The 20,264-nt window shown below is 32.3% G+C and overlaps 1 protein-coding gene across 19 annotated transcripts in view; it reads right to left on the bottom strand.

The window, feature by feature from the left end:
* Nucleotides 1-14,300: 14,300 nt before the first annotated feature.
* Nucleotides 14,301-20,264, bottom strand: part of LOC139498066 (nuclear receptor coactivator 2-like) — a 145,600-nt gene continuing 139,636 nt past the window's right edge. For all 19 annotated transcript variants that reach the window (XM_071286368.1, XM_071286369.1, XM_071286372.1 and 16 more), the window contains one exon: nt 14,301-19,493. In XM_071286368.1, coding sequence (XP_071142469.1) covers nt 19,425-19,493 — 69 coding nt within the window. In that variant the 3' untranslated portion in view covers nt 14,301-19,424. The remainder of the gene's footprint in view (nt 19,494-20,264) is intronic.

Raw genomic sequence — 20,264 nt, 5'->3', positions numbered from 1 at the left:
ATAGGATCCGTCCGTCCGTTGCTCTCTTGTAAGCCAATACGGTCAGGTACTCTGCCTCTCTAACGAAGAAGAGTGGGTATAGAGTTCACTGGTATTAAAGAGATTATCGTAACTGGAATTACGACTAGTACATGTATCCCAATATGGCGACGGCAGATATAGGTAAAATTTTTACAGTAATTTTTCTCAAATCATGTAGCATGTTTTTTCAATAGTTACTCAGCTGCAAGATTTTTCTATACCATAACATCATATTTGAATCGTAACGATGCACTGGAATTGTCTAAGCGCTTTGAAAATTGCCGTTGAAAAAATCGGGATGATAATCGTAACTCTATGGCAATTTTCTTGTTCGATAATCGTCTTTGATTTTGCCATTTGATTAGGGACTTTCCTATTGAAGTCTTTTCGGAGTTTATCATATTTTTGTGATTTTACTTTTTAACAATTAAAGTTCCATTCATTACTAAATTATTCTACTGTTTAACAACCAATATTGATTTTTACCGATCAATATAATATAAGTTCTTTTAAGTTTAATTATCCAAAAGTATGTTTAGAGGCAACATATTTTAATAAACAGCTTTAGACAAAGGATTTTTAATTTTAGAAGGTGTGTCCCTGACATTCCTGACAAAATGTCCACTACGAAACGAAGTCATTAAATTTTGCTAATACACAGTTTCAATGTTTGCAAGCGATATAAACATTAGGTTCTCACAAAGAATTTATGCTTTTATAACGGTAGTTAAATTATTGGCAAAAAAATGAGCACATCAAATGGACCAGAGTGATGTCCACTACGAAACGGATTCAAATCTCCTGCAGTATCTGGTTTTAAAATTATGAAAAAATATCAGTGTACAGCTTAGTACGTGCTTTGGTGAATAGAATCATTTGTGTTACTATTTCAATATAGGGATTGTGGGGGGGGGGGGATAAAAGACGTGAATATGTCCAGTACAAAACGGTCACCTACGAACCAAGTATTGGAGAAAAACGTTTCGTAGTGGACACTACCACTACCATGCAGTCGTTTTTTTTACTCATTTCTCAATCATATTCGTGGAAAACAAATAACAAGGGTTAGATTCATGTTTTATCAACATAGAATAGGGTTGATGTCAACTACGAAATGTTTTGTCCACTACGAAACGATTTTGTCCACTACGACACTCATCAAAATGTCCACTACGCAACATGAGTAGAACCTTCATAAATATTACTGTCTAATATTTATCGAGAAAAAAAAAATGGTTCTCAATTTAGAAAAAAATGCAATCTTTCTCGTTATTAAAGTAAAACAAACTAGAATATCTATAGGAGACATTAAAATGCAATAAAAGAGGGACGAAAGATACCAGAGGAACAGTCAAACTCATAAATCGAAAATAAACGGACAACACCATGGCTAAAAATGAAAAAGACAAACAGACGAACAATAGTACACATGCCACAACATAGAAAATTAAAGAATAAGCAACACAAACACCACCAAATAAGGAGTGCGTTTAAAAGCAGTTTCACGCGTAGTGGACAAATGTCCCCTACGAAACAGTACATAAATTATGAAAATGATATCATTTTAAAGAGTATTTAAGATTGCACATTTTATTTACAAACAGGTCTATAATAGAGGTATTCAAAATAACTCTAGAAATAAAATTTTAGACAAGTTGATTTTCTTTTATCTTTTTTTTTTTTTTTTGGTCTGAAATTCACACTTTTATTAAAAAAACGCCCTTATAACTGACCACAATATGCATAATCTTTCAATACATACATGTACCTGTTAAAGATATGGAAAGTGAAGCAGCTGTCGAGTCAGTTAATGTGGTAAGTAGATATTTTTTATTTCTTTCAAAGTTTCAATGTTGTGTGCGCATTTAAGGGGTTTTTTTCAGGAGAAAAGGGGGATTAGCAATATCCCATATCCCAACAGTGCAAAACTGTAGGTCTTTATTTCTCGTCAAACTGTCTCTGGCGAATACTAAACGTTTTTCCTGCTTCATTATGACATAATAGGGCATGGGTTAGAATTAAATCAGCAGTGGCTTACCGCGGGCAGAAATAGCACATATAGCCACCTGCAATAAATGAATTAAAACAATATTTATTATATTTACTATGTTTTTATTCAGGATAAATCAATGTTTTTTAACAGTCTTAATCACAAATCTGATGTAGGGTGGCACATGCGTTTCGCCCTACAATTATTGCTATATATCATAACTTCCTTTAAAATTGCCTCTTTGTTCATTCCCATATTTTGTGACATTCCTAGTTCTAGGAGATTTCTGTATTTTAACATAGTTCGTGTTTTCCCCATTTCCCCATTTCTCGAAGCTTGTTCACCCTTCAAATTTTATGATATACTAGTATGTAGCTGTTTTCATTAGAACTATTAATAATATATGCACAAAAAGAAGTGTCATACGATATTGGAACGTTTTCGTGATTAATTCATTACTATAATTTCATCATATGCTGTCAGATATGTGTTTTTAGTGTCAGTATCAATAAAATACTATCCAGTTATGATTATCTTTTTATTTTTTAATACCATAATTACGATTATCATCCCGATTTTTTCAACGGCAATTTTCAAAGCGCTTAGACAATTCCAGTGCACCGTTACGATTCAAATATGATGTAATGGTATAGAAAAACCTTGTAGCTTAGTAACTATTGACAAAACATGCTACATTTGAGAAAAATGACTGTAAAGATTTTACCTATATCTGCCGTCGCCATATTGGGATAGTCGTAATTTCAGTTACGATTATCTCTTTTATACCAGTGGAGTTGTTATCATGTCTAATCTATTGTTACAGTATTTTAAAACTTGAATACATCCGAAGTGAATCAGAACTTTAATTAAGACAAAATCCTAGTGTTAGTGACATACGTTGACCTCTTAGAATGTTTTTATTTTTTAAGTTGTTCGGTTGTTGTCGTTTGACATGTCTATCAAATGTTCAATTTTTTTTTAATTCTTTGTGCCATTTTAACTTATGTATAAACCATTTAAATATTTTAAATTATTTTAAGTTATGGTCTCATCACGCACTAACTAAGGATTGTTATTTTTGTATCGAAAGAAGTGAGGACACAGATCGATGTGGATAGTAATTGTTTTACTATAGTGTATTTTTATTTGTTTATATGTTGTTTCCGAGAGATTATGTATGGTGGTGCTCTAAAAGATGTGTTTTGTGCTTTTCTTGTGCCGTTCAATAATATACAGTGTTCTACGACGACAGCCACCTTGTTTCAAAATTCACGGCAAATGATATGTTTTATTGTTTTATTTTTGTAGACACGATCTTGGGATTGTACTTAACTAACAAACTTCACTAGCTGAAACACGATGTTTGTTTTCCTTGTTTTTTTTTGTCAATTGTTTAAACTGAAACGGGATAAAATATCATTTAAGTTATTTCTTGAATTCACACATTAATTATCACAAATACAGCTTATCTCTGATTTGCAAGCTGCTGAATGACTGTTGAAGGCTTTTATCCTGATTTGTAACACTTCTATGATTACACACATACAATATATAGTATATGTATATAGATGTAATAATTATTACTCTAACAAAGAAGAGTTATACTTTATCAACTAAAAGATCAGTTTTTGGCAACCAATCAAAAAAGGCAAGATAGAACGGCCTTTCCAGTTCCCATACTAAGTAGTGATAAATTATAAATATGATTTAATGAAAGAAAAATAGAAGCATGGAAGATCCTATTCCAAATCTATGTCTATAAAATATCTTCTGAAAGTATAAAGTTTCCTTTAATCTCAACTTTGGAGGAAAACAATACAATATATCGAAGAGCAGACTTGTTATGACTCTCAGGGACTCAAAGGATAGCAAGGTCAGTATGACTGAAATCCAGACACGTACTGGAAGAAAATGGTCAATAGGAACTGCAGTAAATCAAGCAGGAAGTAGTCTTCATAACAAAGACTTAGTCGAAACACCTGTACTGGTAGACAATGTTTAGAAGTGACTCATTTCCAACAGTGGTCAAAGGCAAAACAGAAGATAAGCACGGTGCAGTCGGATATAAGAACAGTGAAAGATGAACAAAAAGGGCAAAAGCAGTTGAGTTAACCGTCAAGGACCGGAGCGTGGATGAAGTGCAATTTGCCAGAAAGAAAGATCACATGGACAGAGTTATCAATGATGGAACCATTCAGAATTAATTTGTGCTTAGATCAGTGTACGATACACTTCTTTCCCCTTCCAACTTACACCAAAGGGTACTGATAGAAGAACCAAGCTGCCAATGTTGTGGTGAAAGAGGCACTATGGAACACATACTTGCAGGCTGCTAGGTTGCTACGACACAGAGAATAAATCGATGGTGCCCTTACAAGGTCCTGAAACATCTGGCAGAGATCCTTGATATTGAGGAAAGGAAGAAGAGACCATCATGAACAGAGACAAAGCAGATCAGATTCGTCAGAGAGAGGGAGATACTGGTTATGGAACAAAGTCACAACAGCCCTTCATCTTGACAGGGGCAGTGAATTGAACATGAGGGCTGACATTGGCAAGAAGCTTGTGTTTCCTGAATGCGTACAGACAACCCTACGCCCAGACATTGTAGTTTGGTCACAGTCGTCAAGATGATACTAGTAGTAGCAATAGAATTGACAGTTCCTTGGGAAGAGAGATTTGAAGAGGCATACCAGAGGAAAAGGGAAAAATAAACAGAGCTGATGACAATATGTAGATAGAGGTTGGAAAGCGTGGTTGTTCTCAGTAGAAGTAGGCTGCAGACATTATCCTGCACAGTCAGTATGTAAATCGTACAGACAATGAGAATAGTCGGAAGGCAAGGAAGACAGCAGTAAGAGAGCTAGGGGAAGCAGCAGATGTTCATCTTATGGCATCGCCAAGATGATCTGAGCTGGAAGCCGAGTGCTGATGAGTAAAGATATCAAAGTACAGGCAGAGAGAAACAAGGTGAAACAAGATGAACAGTCAGAAGAGTATGACAGCGAAAAAGCAGAACACCATATGTAAGCAATTATCATTTCTTTTGGGAAACCAATGACCGCAGGAAAGGCTGGAGAAACAGTTGACAGTCGGTAAAAGACTGGTATGGACACTCGGGGTCAGCTACCCTTAGTGTGGTTTCCATGAGGGAATACCAAAGACAGCTGGAAACGAAAACGGACAACGACACAGATGGTGAAAACAAATTTGACAGGAGAGAAAGTAGAAGCTAAATGTCATTATGGAAAGATCTGCAAGATCACGAGAGGCTTAAAGATTCCCCAGTCAAGGTCTGGATGCAGTCGAGCAATTATTACAAAGCAGGACACAGATTTATCTGGTGAGACACAGGATAATCCTAGCCAGTACGTAAGTCATAGCTCAGGATATTTCTAAACGTCAGTATCATACCACGACAACAGCCAAAGTTTAAATGATGAGTAGCATATTACACAGCAGAGGCAAGAGATATAACATCAGAAATAAAGGATAGCATGGTCAAAGATGAACAGTGAAGCCCATATGAGAGATCTGAACGATGATTTAGGGGCAATTATAGAAACATTACTTCAATTATGTGTTTAGAGGAGAATATGAACACTAATTACGCTAGTATATAACATCGGGAAGGATAGAATTGGTACTGAGGAGGGGAAAGAAAAGAGTAACATCAAGCAGACGCAAAACAGGAGTGAACAGAAAATTAAAAACTTTGTCTTAAGGAAGGAGCTTAATGACCTAAACAGACATTACAAGAAAAGCAATGAGATAGAGAAGTTGAGAATAACCTGCCTTACAGACAGTGTTAGAGAAGATTTAAGAAGAACTGGAAGGACAAAACAACTCAAGAATATAAAGAAAAAGAAAAAGAAAAATAGAGCGAACGTTAGTAAGAATCCATACAACCACATAAAAACACTGTTGGGCGGAGAAAGAACAGGGCATCTGCGTTGAAGTAAAGAAGAAGTAGTCTGCATGAAACACATTCAGACAGAGAAAGAGAGACACCTTCCTGATATTGCTCAAAAGAGGGACGAAAGATACCAAAGGGACAGTCAAACTCATAAATTTAAAACAAACTGACAACGCCATGGCTAAAAATGAAAAAGACAAACAAACAACAGCAAACACGACACAACATAGAAAACTAAAGTTGAAGAAGAAAAACAATGGACCAACAATAGAATTGAAAAGAAGGAGGCAACATGGAAGGAAGTGTGTGTGGTGATGACAAAGGCCAGAGAAGGATCAGCACCTGGGTATAGTGGTGTACCATACAAAGTCTACAAGAAAAGTCAAAAGATACTTAGACAAGAGTGCACACACTGAAATGTCTCGCCTTCTTTACTAATCATTGATATTATGTTGAAAGTCCTAAGTATAAAGCTTTATTACAACTGTCACATAAACTTAACATTAACCAAGATAGCTAAACAAAGACCAATGAACCATGAAAATGAGGTCAAGGTCAGATGAACCATGCCAGACAGACATGTACAGCTAACAAAGCTTCCATACAACAAATATAGTTGACCTACTACTTATAGTTTAAGAAAAATAGACCAAAACACAAAAACTTAACACTGTGCAATGAACCGTGCAATTGAGGTCATGGTCAAATAAACCTACGGGACTGACATATAGATCATAATATATTTCCATACACCAAATATAGCTGACCTTTGGCATATAATATTAGATAAAAAGACCAAAACTTAAAAACTTAACTTTGACCACTGAACCATGAAAATGAGGTCAAGGTCACATGACATCTGCCCACTAGACATGCACACCTTACAATCATTCCATACAACAAATATAGTAGACCTATTGCATAAAGTATGAGAAAAACAGACCAAAACACAAAAACTTAACTATAACCACTGAACCATGAAAATGAGGTCAAGGTCAGATGACACCTGCCAGTTGGACATGTACACCTTCCAGTCCTTCCATACACCAAATATACTAGCCCTATTGCTTATAGTATCTGAGATATGGACTTGACCACCAAAACTTAACCTTGTTCACTGATCCATGAAATGAGGTCGAGGTCAAGTGAAAACTGTCTGACGGGCATGAGGACCTTGCAAGGTACGCACATACCAAATATAGTTATCCTATTACTTATAATAAGAGAGAATTCAACATTACAAAAATTCTGAATTTTTTTTTCAAGTGGTCACTGAACCATGAAAATGAGGTCAAGGACATTGGACATGTGACTGACGGAAACTTCGTAACATGAGGCATCTATATACAAAGTATGAAGCATCCAGGTCTTTCACCTTCTAAAATATAAAGCTTTTAAGAAGTTAGCTAACGCCGCCGCCGTAGCCGCCGCCGCCGGATCACTATCCCTATGTCGAGCTTTCTGCAACAAAAGTTGCAGGCTCGACAAAAACTATGGCAGCTATTCCGAACACTATGGAAAAAATGGAAATATACGGTAGATAATTACTACATCGATACATCTTTGCAGAAAGGAGGCACTATAGGTTTTTTCAGGATGTGTAGAACATACTAGTGTTCTTAGCCAACTCATACATGAGGCAAATACTAAAGAAGAATTTGGCAGTTGTATGGTTAGAACTGGCAAATGCATATAGATCAGTACCACCCAAATTGTTAGAGATGGCAATGGATCACATTCCAGATCACATCAAGAAGATAGTAGAAAACTATTTTGGTGGAATACAGCTGCGATTTACTGTAGATAAAAGGACAACAGCATGGCAGAAGTTAGAGAAGGACCAGTTACCATCTCATCGATACTACGGTATTCATTATGAGTATGAATATCATCATGAAGGTAGCAGAAAAAGAAAAAGAGGTCCAAAGACAGATTCAGGGAGCTGTCTACTATACCAGCAACAAGATGGTTCTTGTATGACCTAACAGTAACAACGTCATCACATATTCAAGCAAGACGGATTCTGTAATCACAGGAAGAGGTAGTCACCAGAAGTCAAGATCAATGATACTGAGAAAGAGTCAGATAAAAACAAAGTTTCAGCTTAAGTTCCAAGGAAACAAAATGCCAACAATAGCAGATAATCCTATAAAGTGCATTGGAAATTGTTTAAGGATTCCCTTACAGACAATATCAGTGTGAAGACAGTACAAACACAGGTTTCATAATTGCCTAAGAAGGTAGATAAGAGTGGATTGCCAGGGACGTTTAAGGCTTGGATTTACCAACATGGATTGTTTAATACCAAGACTGACATGGCTTCTCATGATCTATAAAATGACAGCAGCAACCGTCGAAGCCTTAGAAAGAAAAACAAACAGTCGAAATCGAAGATAAACAGTCACCTTAGAAGATGGCTAGAAGTACCACTAAGTTTTACAGCAATAGCTCTTTACAGTAGATCATCACAACTCCAAAACTGACCAAAAAGAAACGGCTAAAAAATGTTTTATTATTGACCGGATAGACTTCAAATTCGATACCAAGGAAAATTAAAACATTTAATACAAAAATATAAGAAGAAAAAGGGAAAAAAATAGAAAGTTAGAAAACTTGACCTGACCATGCAACTACGTCCTCCCTTGACTAATGTCCTGACTGATGTAAAATGCTAATAACTCTTTTGTTCTTTGAAGGATCGACTTCATATTTAATGTCAAGGAAGATTCTAACATTGATTATAGAGATATAAGAAAAAATATTCAAAAACCTAATTTTAAGTGTTAAAAAACTTGATCTGACCAACGTCGACTCGATCTGTCCTGACTATAATATCCTGATCGATGTAGAAAATGTTAATAACTTTTTTGTTATTGAAAGAATTGACTAATTAAAGTTCCTCACCAAGGAAAATTATATTATTCAAAATAAGAATTTAGGAAAAAAAAATTTTGTTAATTTTTTAAATGTTATAAAACTTGACCTGACCAACTTGATTGATCTTTATCATGCTAATTAAGTCAATTCTTTCAATAACAAATAAAAATTGTTTTCTTAGTTAATGAGGGATTAAACATGTCAAATGACAATATTTTTTTTTTATTTTCATAATAAATATGACTATCAATTATTAATTTGGAAAATATTTCTTAATTCAAATTATATATTTTCATATTAAATTCTAAAACAAATTATAAAGTGATCATTATAAACTCGTATAGCTTAAGACATACATCTAACTTCATTGCGAATATTTCAGAGTGAAAAGTGTTTCAACGAATAGTGATCGTTTTTAAAATTAGTAAATAACTTAAGTTAGTTTGTAAAGTTACACCAAGGCACTAACATGGAGTTTCGGCATGTATACCGACATGTAAAGAAATGAATTTATCAATACTTTAACCTTTACAATTAGGTATGTTTTAGCATTTTAGAATTTTTACCTTTATATTTTTCTAGAATTTAGTGCTTGTGCATAATAAAACGGACTTATCTTTCTCGAAATCCCACTTTAAGCTCATCGTTGGTGAGCTGGGGACTAACACTAACGGAATGAGAACTTATACTTGTTAATAATTGACCAAATTATAATCAAATAAGTATTATTACCTGTATTTTACCTGAGTTTACCTGTCAAAAAAATGCGCGCAATTGTAATCAAAAGCTGCGCGCAAACGTAATGATTTTTGCGCGCAAATGTAATGGTAATGCGCGCAAACGTAATGCACCGCAAATAACATAAATCAAAGAGCTGAATAGCTCTGAGGGGAAAGACGGCCCTTGTTTCTATTTAATTATGTTTTTTGGAAAAGGGGGGGGGGGAGGGGGGTATCTTTTGATAGTTTTCATGTAGAAAGGTTGACAATATTGAAATCAATTGTTGTTTATGTAATTTCATTTCTTTAGTTTAGGATTCAATTTGGACCAATGAAAGAGATTTGCATCTTCTAAATCTAAACATTTGATTAACGTTGATAGCTAATTATCTAAAACTCAACTGAATTCTGTCATTTCACAACAACTACAATATTTTTTGAAATCTTGATTGTGTATCGCTGAACTGCAGGCTAGGGCCATTTTCCATTTTTTGTGACAGTACTCTTGGATTTTTAAGTTTTTTCTTTAGAAAGTGTGGACTGAAAAATCTATTCAGTTTTAAATTTCCATTGTTAAAATTCCGAGTTACAACTCTCATCACAGGGAAACAGGTACTTATAAAAAAAAAAACCATTAAGAGTGATGTAAACTGTGTGAAGCTTGTTTCCAAATCTTAATTTTGAAATATTTGTAAATAATAAATATGTTAAAACTACAAAATGCAAATTTTTATTATTTATTTTTTTACCATTACAATGATTATGTAGGTACACAAACATTTAGTTTAATAGAAGACTACTTATCCAATGAAATGTCACATTTGAAGTGTTTAAAAACATTAACTTTTATTTTAGTGGATAACTCATCAATTGAGGTGCTCCTGAATTGGAGGAAGATTCTCAGAATTTTTACAGAAAAAAGTGGTCTCACTAATTAGCGACAAGAAGAATTTTAGCGACAAGAAGCGACAATAAGAATTTTTTTTTCTTGTCGCTAAATAGTCTTTTTGACGCTTCTTGTCGCTTCTTGACGCTTTTTGTCTCTAATTAGTGAGACCCGGAAAAAGTAATAAAATCGTTTCTTTCCCCTGTCTCATGTAACCCCACGATCTTTGTTTATTTTGAAAGTTATTGACCTACAAATTAAAGTATTGCATGTTGATGTTTAAATCATCTACAGTAAACAATATTATGTTTAGATTTAACAAATACAAATTTGTTATTAGTGCACGATCTCTAAGATTGATTTAAATAACCAGTGAACTTGTGAAGGATATCCCTGCTTCTTCCAAGAATGACGTCACTATAAAATACAATGTAGGTTGGATATATTTAGAATATCTCGTCATACTAATTTTTCCGGATTGTAAAATAAACGTAAATAGTGTAAAGGAGAGTTCAAGATACGATAGTTTCGTGAGAAACAGAAGGGAAATGTGTAAAAAAGTGTTTAAAGTCAAACTATTTATTTCTGGGTCTCCTTCTCTTCAATCTAAGTAAGGTTTGTTGGGGGGTTTTCCACATTATAACATGTATAAAAACAAAATGAATGATGTGAGGGAGTGTCACTCTGGTCAACCCCATAGGGGATTGACGGCTTGAAGCCGTCTTTCCCCCCAAAAAAAAGGACAGGAAATGGGCTTCTTTTGATTTCAAGATAATGTTTTACAAGCATTCAAAGTAGAATTATGTTAGAATCACATAGAATTATAAAAACTTATAATAAACATAATTTTATTATGTCACTGTCTTTTGGCTTTCTTCTACACATATATTATGAATTATAAAAGGTGCATCCAAGTTCTTTCTTGACTATATTTAAATTAAAAAAAAGGAACTATCAATATAATTTTCGAACATTAAGTCTATTCTGTCTTTAGAGAGAGAAAAAACAGCCGATTATATAATATTTGTCTTTTTTTAATCGACCAGGACATTGCAGGACAAGGTAAACAGTGGTCAGGTCAAGTTTAAAATATTTTTATTTTACATTCTTATACTTAGTGTTGTTATCTTCCCTGATACCAAACTTGGTAATATCTCATTTAATAGTAAAAAGGTTATTGGCATTTTTATAACAGTCAGGTCATTCATCATGACAAAGATCAAGTTGGTCAAGTCAAGTTTTCTAACATTTCAAAAATGAACAAACATTTTTTTCTCATAAATTCCATTCCAATATTTTATGCTATCATCTTCCTTGGTTTTCAATAATAAAAAGATATCAACATTTTCTGCATCGGTCAGGACATTAGTCAGGGTAGAGTCGACGTTGGTCAGGTCAAGTTTTCTAACTTTTTATATTATTTTTTTTAAATCTTATTCTTGTATCTCTATATTTAGTATTATAATCTTCCTTGACATCAAATTTGAAATCAATCCTTCAAAGAATAAAAAAGTTATAAGCATTTTACATCGGTCAGGACATTAGTCACAGCAAAGATACAAAATACAATGTCTCTGGTGACAGGAAAGACGTAGTTGGTCAGATCAAGTTTTCTAACTTTTTTAATTATTTTTTTTTTTTTTTTTTTTTTATCTCTATATTTAGTATTATAATCTTCCTTGACATCAAATTTGAAATCAATCCTTCAAAGAATAAAAAAGTTATAAGCATTTTACATCGGTCAGGACATTAGTCACAGGAAAGACGTAGTTGTCAGGTCAAGTTTTCTAACTCTTGAAAATATTTTTTTTCTTTTTTTTTCTTATAATTTTGTATCAAATGTTTTAATCTTCCTTGGTATCGAATTTGATGTCTATCTTGTCAATAATAAAACATTTTTTATCCGTTTCTTTTCGGTCAGGACATTAGTAGTTTCAAAGTTTCAAAGTCAAGTTGGTCAGGTCAAGTTTTCTAACTCTTATAAATATTTTTAATTTTTTTTTAAATTATATTTATTAAATATAAGTTCTCATCTTGCTTGATTCCAAATTTCAAGTAAATCCTTCCAATAATAAAAAAGTATTTAGCATTTTCATTTCTGTCAGGACACTGTCAGGACATTAGTGTAACCCCTATAATATCAACTGTGGAAGAATACAAGGTATAGAAGACACGTACCTGACGAAAATAGTCGACGAGACCTGCAGTAGATCAAACAGAACGTATTCTTCATCACAAAGATAAGTGGGAAACACCTGTACTGGTAAACAATGTTGAGGAATAACCCATTTCCAACAGTGGTCAAAGGCAAAACAGAAGAGAAGCACGGTGCAGTCAGAAATAAGAAAAATTTCTCACAGTGCGACATTTCTGATAATTTCTGTTTTCATATTGTGACATCGCTGATGACTCCTCACACATTGTGACATTACTAAAAATTCCCCAACCTTTGTGACATTGCTTATATTTGTTCACAGACATTACTGACTACTTCTTAATCAAACATATAAATATATATGTGAGCAGGTAAATGTAGGCAATGTAGATCGATAATATAAAGTAGAGAATCTGTGTTTTTTTTTATGTTGTAATGTTACACTACTCTCAAGTTAGGGTGAAGGTTGGTACCTGTGTTCATGTATAGGGTTAAACACACAGCATTTTTATGCACTTGTCCTATGTTGGGAGCCTGTTGTTCAGTGGTGGTCTCTTATTGGTGTGGTTCATAGGTTTTTCTCGTTTTTTCTTTTTTTCAATATAGATCAGACTGCTTGTTTTCCTGTTTGAGTTGTTTTACACTAGTCATTTAGGGGCCCTTTTAAGCTATTAGTTCAATGTGAGTAAAGGCTATGTGTTGAAGGCTGTACTTGACCTTAAATTGTTAACTTTTTATACATTGTGAGATGGATGGAGAGTTGTCTCATTGGCCAACATAATTTTGGCTTACCAATTATTAACAGAAAAACAATAATGTACATTTAAGTTGTCTAAAGTATCTCTAACTTGATCTTCCATTATATCAATAAATCAATCAAGTTAGAAACTAGGGAATTTGTTTATCAGGAGGTTCTAAGAAGGATTTACACAAAAAAAAGAATCTAAACTCTACAGGCTCACAAACATGTATTAACCCTGCCACCTTCTATATGTCCTTGTCCCAAATGATGAGCCTGTAGTAAAGTATTGTTATTTCATGTGTGTCATGTTTCTTTTCCCCAAATTAATGTTATAAATTAGGTTATTTGTTTTCTTGTTTGAATTGTTTCACATTTTTCATGTCAGAGATTTTGTAACCAACACAGAGGTATTGGTTTTTTCTTTGTTGCTTATATCCACTTCTTTGAACTTTGGTGGATATTTCTCCCATTGGCAATCATAACACATCTTCTTATTTTTATATTTATAATATAAGATTGTGATTAATTTTTTGGTGTTTGAGCGCAACCTATAAGCACTGCTTTTAGGCTATTTCATGGTGGCCAGTTTTTATTGGTGAAGGAAGCCGCAATGCTTGGAGAAAAACATGACCTTTGATATGAAAACTGACAATCCTAGTCAATTAAGATTGGAGTCGAGTGCACCTACAAGAGTATGGTTCGAACTCACAACATCAGTGTTGACTGGCTAGTGATTACATTAGTAACTTCTTAAGACTACTCTGCCACTAAGGCCACCATTGGCAATCATACCACATCTTTTTATTTTTATATTTACAATACAAGTAATAAAAGCCAGAATGAAAACACCATAGTATATTATCAAGTTGATTTTCATGTTATTTTTTTTGAATTTTTTAGGATACTTTAAGTTATCTAATTGGCAATCTGACCACATCTTCTTATTTTCATATTTACAATATAAGTAATATAAGGCAGAATGAAAACACCATAGTATATTATCAAGTTGATTTTAATGTTATTTTTTCCTGATTCCATTAACTAGGAGGATGATTATAACTGTATTAACACAGTCTTACCAATGATGAAAAACAAATAAACCAACAGATAATAGTGTCAAGGTTACCACATTAACAAATGTCAAAGTCATCACATTAACATATTGTTAATGTCAAGGTCAGTAAGATAACTGTTAACATTAATATGTTTAACAAAGAAATAACATCATTCTGTACAAAGTTATTTGTAAATAACAAAATAATAACACAAATGAAAAGACCTATCCTTAGGAAATAGTCCACAATAAAATCATATTGTTAGGGAACCAGTCCATTAGAAAACCAGTCTATTGCAAGATTGGCTTATATTTTAAACAGTTAAACTGTCGAGCAAAAGAATCATTTGTTTAACTTAAAACGTTTGCTATTTAAATTTCATATTAATAAAACAATCTTTAAGATATTAAAAAAAAAATTAAAAAATTATTATAGATTAAATTTAGTATGTTTTAAAATGCAGAGAGTTAACATGTTTATTAAAAAAAAACATAGATTAGACCTCTTTTAAAGTTTAAAAAACAATTTACAATTCTGTTCATAAGAATAGTACAATCACAGCTTTGTAGCTAAAACTCTTGAAGAATTCAATTAATTATTTACTTCCTTGCATTTGTAACAAAGTAGTTAAAAACACAGGTGTCACAAAAGTAAATGAACAATCATTTCATATACATTTATATTTATAATTCAAAAAGAAATTATGCCGAGTCAATCAGCATAGATGGAAAATGTTTAGTCCTTAAAGAAATTGAGATATCACAGAAAATAGTCTTAAATTTCATTTAAATCATTTATTTTTTCAATGAAAGATCATAAGTTTGTCACACACTAAACAGCAAGAGCATAAAAAATTATGAATAAAAATATATGTTCCCTGACGTATATTTCAAGTTTAGTTTCCCAAACATTTAAGAGAAATTTCATTTTCTCATGAAGAAAAATAAATTGAATTAATTTTCCTTCGAGAATTAAAAAACAAATAAATGAGGGGAGATAATCAAAACTCTGATAGAAATAAGGATAACTGGTTTCATAAACCAGATTGAGATAGGTGATGGTGACCAGATTGAGGACGTTCATAGGGATTGTGATTTCATTTGAGGACCACTGTTTATAATAATAAGGCAATAAAAATTACAATACTCAACAAAACCATTACAACCTTGTATTCATCAAGTAAGGTAGATAACTCCTTTTCATCAAGTAAGGAAGATAACACCATTTTTAATCTGTAATAACTCCTTAACCAATATTTTTACTTAATATCAACAAAAATCTTAAAAATTGTTACACAATGTGTTAAACTAATTACAAGAATTGATTCAAATAATACTAGTAGGCAGTACATTAAACATTGTTTATCATTTGTGTGTATTTTCCTTCTTTCATCTTGGTTTCATTCATCAATAACTACTCTATCACACCTTGAGTGTGTTTTTTCAAAGATCTCTTTTTCATGCATAAGAACTTATTATGAGATTTAGTACAATTGACAGAGAAAATAAAACAGTAATAAACTTTCATTAACAACAAACTTAACAGAAGATAGCACTTTAAATCGCTTTCCTGACACCACAATGAGGCATCATTTGGATTTCAGAATCTAATGCATTCTGGGTAATATTTTTGAAAAGGTACACCAAAAGATTGTGATTGACTAACAATGTTCAAAACATAGAATTTCAACCAGTAATGTGATTTCATTTTGGTATTTGACATAAAACAATTACCCATAATCCTATAGATTCTGAAATGGAGAATTGTTCACATTTTACAGAATACCTTTGTTTTAATTCTAGAACTTAATTACAAGATTTTCTTACCACATTATCTGTGTAATTTGAATCTTTTCAAGAATTATTTGTTTCTACTTTAGAAAATGGCCGCAACATTGTTATTGGTCTCATGATAACCTCATCATGGTATTATGCACACAGAAATCTGTAACTTTTATGTCTATCACCTCACTATTAAAGGTTAAAGGGTTAAAGAGCAAATAATTGAGCATTTCTTTTTTTAAATGGCTTACCCGTGTTAACAATCATCACATTTGTTTAGAAATCAAAGTGCTGGTTAGCACTGTAGGTAAAGATTGCATTCATTTTGTAGTGTGAACTGAAAAGTTTTAAATTTGCAATATTTTAGCAAAAATAACAATATTTTGAAATGGATATACCTTAATTGTCTATAGTTGGTTCACCTCAATTATAAACAAAGAAAGATAACTCCACTGTTAATATAACCTGCAATGGCCATTTTTAGAATAAATAAAGTCTCTTGTGGAAATCTTCAATTAAATAGTTTTCTTGACAAGTATGATAATACTAATACTAATACACATTTTTTGTAACTTGATATCTAAGTATATATTTCATTGATAAAGTAATTAAAATTTACACAGATAAAATGTCAAGAATGTTCACCTCAAAGCACTAAGTATTTTGTTCCCTAACAAGTAGTGATGAGGTATAAAAAATAAGCTACCAAATCAGTGCTATGAACACAATCTTTACCCCAAAAAATTACAATGACAAGGAGAAAGCACTTGCTTGAAAGAGTAAGAGGTTAAAGAAACATTTGCTCACAACAAGTTGTCAAAAAAATGTTACATGGTTGCCAGTCAATTTCTGGATATACCAACTTACTTTCGCTGATACTTTTTGATTTTAATCCTCTAAAACATTTGAAGTTTAGACGGAGATATATTCGCACCCCTACTGAGTACTCAAAGAAATTGATGTAAAACAAGGGAAGAGAATTAGACAACTTAACATTATTGTGAATGGCCTTATGTTCAATAGTTTTGTCTCCATTTTAGTGGAATGGCTCCAAAATAGATATTTACAATGAGACTGTCAGGTATAAAAAATTTGTCCCAAAAACATATTTATTTTTTTTTTATCTAAAAAGATCATAAAAGCACTATATTTGGTTTAACAAACAATTATCTGGCACAAGAATTTGAGTTTTGATTTTAGATAACTTTACGAAAGAGAAAATTGAATTCAGCCTAATATTTTATCTAAACTGGACAAAGTTTTTATACTGACAATTTTATAGCACAACATATTGATGATTAAATCCAACAAAAATATACTTTACATATTACATGATAACAGTTATTTGTGTATATTTTGTATATACAGTTAATATTTATGTACATTATATATACAAAGTAATTAACAACACATGATAAATATTTCATTTATATGTTATTTATCACTGAATATGTGTACAATACTTTATGTTATATGTGCAAATGTGAATAATCCTTACAATACCAGTCGTCATAGAGGTCAAGGTCAACAGTAACAGGAGAAGTATCTCCCTCGTACAATCAAATAACATTAAAAGTTATATTCAATATATCTTTTTGATAATTTAGATGTTTTTTGCTCTTTGACCTTGAATCACTCCTATGACCTTGACTGAAAATTTCATAACCTCTATCATATACATATTAAATCATTTACATTATGCCCTTTACAAATTTATAGTCCACAACATTGATGTTAAGTGACGAAGCAAAATAATTTCACTTTGTATCGTAACCATGGTTACACAACTGTAGTTTCCATTATGGGACTATGACATATTACCCGTGTTTGTAATTTATTGTCTCCAGCTTTTCGTTGTATCATTTTTACCATTTTGATTTACACATTTATCAAAATTCTCCTTTTTTCCGCTGAACTTTTATTTTCTTTGATTCAACTTTTCTACACTTCTACAATCCTTTCTGCTATATCCCCAAAATGAAACAAATGAATTCCTTTCCTGTCCCGTGCACTTTGACCTTCATTAAGTTTCATACTCCATAAAAGCTGCCAGGTTCAAAATCGGCCCTATTTATAGTCAGATATACTGGCATACGGCTGACAAAAATTCATACCATCACAAATATGTGTTCATTTTAAACTAATCCAATCCTTCTATTGAAAAATCCCTGAATCTGATATTAAATGACCAGAATTATGGTTTAAAAATCGTCATTTCCCGACTTAAAAGGCAATCAACATGCGTAAATAATTTGAGCAGTAAAATAGTTTAACTATAATGAGATCACCAGAACGTTTTGCTCTATTTATCACTACTCTAGAGTAATTAACATCGTCTTAAACATAAAACTTAAACGAGTAACAAAAACAAAGTCTGTCTATATAGTACTCTATACATGCAATATAGGGTTAAAATCTATGTGAAAACTTTCCTAATACGAAAATAGTCATCTAGCGCTAATAATAAAATGTCCCTGGGTTAATCCTTTGTAGGCACTTTGTGCAACCCAAATAAAACATATACAGCATTGAAAATTCCTCCGTCTTTCGATCTGTACACGAAATAGTCTGGTTTCTAAAAATTTTGCAAATTTTGTTGAATATAAATCCATTCTAACAAACATAAACAAATATTTTTCACTACAAGTTATAATATCACTGTTTTGTAGTGTTGTTTATAAAAAATCCTTTTATCCACCAAATATGGTATTGGACAATTTACAAGAGCAACCATATTGGTAGATTTCATATAAAATATAACTGGCCTAATCACAAACCTCTCACATCATTTTCTCAGATGTTTTTTTTTTCTCTTAGTAAAGTGCACTTAAACTGTCATTTATGAGTGCACATCACAAATTGATATCACAAATGTAGGTCACTTGAATTTATTTTTCTCCACATTAAGGTTCCTGTGACCTATTTTTCGAAATAGCACTTCATTTAGTCAAATCAATATTTAGCGGGGAAAAAAATACAGGTAGTTCAAATTGAATTCATTGTTTTTCCTGTAATGATTTTCCATTGAAGTAGATTTTATGCTGACACTTTGTTAACACATCCATATGTTAACACGTCAAATTCTTCTGACCTTTTGTTAACACATCCATATAATGTTAACACGTCAAATCAAGAACAGCTGTTAACATCAACAAACAGGCTGATTTTTATCAGTCAATATTCCTGTAAAGTTCGTTTAACATTAACCCGTCTGTCTGATCCTACAATAATGTAGATGGCACTTATTTTTAATATAAAATGGCGTCTAAATTAAAGCTGTCGTCATTCGGACAGTAACTGTTGTAGTAAACTATTTTTGTGGTCTGGCGGTTTCATGTCATCAACACTTGTCTGAAATTTAAAAAAAGAAAATCATATAATTTTTTTGTGACAGTTTCACTATAAAAAAATTCTAGAAAAAATAATTCTGACATATAAATCAAAACCTCTTATCACATGTAAGTTTCAAAAACATAAATGTCAATAAAATAACGCAAAATGTTCTTACAACTAAAAGATACAATGGACTATGCCTTGTTGTTTAGTAACCTTTAACCTGAGGACACAAAGGATAAAATGGACTCATCCTTGGTTCCTTAGCAACCAATTGACCCAGATAATGAGGTAATTAACAACATAACAATATTAACAAAAATATTTTTTGCTGACATATCAATCTTTACTTCTACAAATACATGAAATAAATGTCAGGGGAAAAAAACCACTAATAAAATACTTTCATGGAATTTTCAACAACAATATAAGAACAACATTTTTGCTCACAAATAAATAAAACTTTTATCACATTAAGGCTTCAAATACATAGCTGTCAATATTTCAAAGAAACAATCAGAACTTGAGAAGAGTTTCTACATCTTAAATAGACTCAGCATCAGTTAAAACCACACTTGACCTTTGGTAGAGTCTATACCTCCCTTTTACAAAATGAATTCACCTTGGTTTCTGTGTAACTTGTTAAACCTAACTCAAGACTAAATGTTCTTACAACTAAAAGATACAATGGACTATGCCTTGTTGTTTAGTAACCTTTTATCCTGAGAACAAAGGATAAAATGGACTCATACTTGGTTCCTTAGCAACCAATTGACCTTGATAAGGCAG

The sequence above is a fragment of the Mytilus edulis genome, chromosome 12 (genome assembly GCF_963676685.1).
Source record: "Mytilus edulis chromosome 12, xbMytEdul2.2, whole genome shotgun sequence".
Classification (NCBI taxonomy): domain Eukaryota; kingdom Metazoa; phylum Mollusca; class Bivalvia; order Mytilida; family Mytilidae; genus Mytilus; species Mytilus edulis.
The sequence above is the reverse complement of the archived record's forward strand: the minus strand, read 5'-3'. Positions and strand labels throughout refer to the sequence as shown.